General features: G+C 66.1%; 1 protein-coding gene across 1 annotated transcript in view; it reads left to right on the top strand.

Annotated features, from left to right (window-relative positions):
* TADA3 (transcriptional adaptor 3) overlaps window positions 1-1,013 on the top strand; it is a 3,862-nt gene extending 2,849 nt beyond the window's left edge. Inside the window, exons 4-7 of the mRNA XM_009999317.1 lie at window positions 106-247; window positions 392-495; window positions 602-711; window positions 824-1,013. Coding sequence (XP_009997619.1) covers window positions 106-247; window positions 392-495; window positions 602-711; window positions 824-1,013 — 546 coding nt within the window. The remainder of the gene's footprint in view (window positions 1-105; window positions 248-391; window positions 496-601; window positions 712-823) is intronic.
* Window positions 1,014-1,115: the final 102 nt, after the last annotated feature.

The following is a 1,115-nucleotide window of genomic DNA, read 5'->3' as shown; positions in this document are numbered from 1 at the left end:
TCTCACTGCAAGCATTTCCAACTGGAAATTATGCTGTGGCATAGGGTGGGAGGTGGGAGGCAAGGTGGGGGTCTCTAGGAGCTGTGCCAAACCCTGCTCCTGCAGATCCCACCCCTGGGGAAGCATTACTCTCAGCGCTGGGCCCAGGAGGACCTGCTGGAGGAGCAGAAGGATGGAGCCCGGGCAGCAGCAGCTGCTGACAAGAAGAAAGGTGTCCTGGGGCCACTGACCGAGCTGGACACCAAAGGTGCCTCCATCCCCACCCATCTCTGCCCAGAGGGGCTGCCAGCCCTGGCCCCTCTCCCCCTGTGCCTGGGGTGATGGCTGCCCTGCCCCACTGCTCACCTCGGGGTGTTTGGGGTTGTTTTTTCACCCTCTCGCTTCCTCCCAGACGTGGATGCCCTGCTGAAGAAGTCGGAGGCCCAGCACGAGCAGCCAGAGGATGGGTGTCCCTTTGGGCCCCTGACCCAGCGTCTCCTCCAGGCCCTTGTGGAGGTGAGTGGTCTCCATGGGGTGGGTGGGCTGCACGGAGCTGTGTCCCTGCGGGGCAGCGTCACCGTGGCTCAGCGCAGTGACCCTTCCATTGCGCTCCCGTTGCCAGGAAAACATCATCTCCCCCGTGGAGGACTCTCCCATCCCTGAGATCGCCGGCAAGGACTCGGGAGCTGACGGTGCTGGCACGTCTCCCCGCAGCCAGAACAAGCCCTTCAGGTGAGCAGCTGAGCTGGCCCCAGGGCTGCCCACAGGACGCTGAACCCTCCAGCGGCTTCCTCGCCGGAGCGAGGGCCGCGCGGTGGGCAGCAGCTGCTCTTCACCTCGGCAGTGTCCCCCACACCAAGTCGCTGGAGGGGCGGATCAAGGAGGAGCTGGTGGCCCAGGGCTTGCTGGAGTCAGAGGACCGTCCGGCCGAGGACTCTGAGGACGAGGTGCTGGCCGAGCTGCGCAAGAGGCAGGCGGAGCTGAAGGCCCTCAGCGCCCACAACCGCACCAAGAAGCACGAGCTGCTGCGGTGAGCGTGGGCCCGGGGTGGGAAGGGCTGGAGGCCCTGGGGTTCCTGCCAGCGGGTGCTGACTCTCCTGTGTCTTGTGTCCCCCCGCCAGGCTGGCCCAAGGGGG

This window comes from Chaetura pelagica, unplaced genomic scaffold, assembly GCF_000747805.2.
Source record: "Chaetura pelagica isolate M959 unplaced genomic scaffold, ChaPel_1.0 scaffold316, whole genome shotgun sequence".
Classification (NCBI taxonomy): Eukaryota; Metazoa; Chordata; class Aves; order Apodiformes; family Apodidae; genus Chaetura; species Chaetura pelagica.
This window is presented reverse-complemented; position numbering and strand designations above follow the sequence as displayed.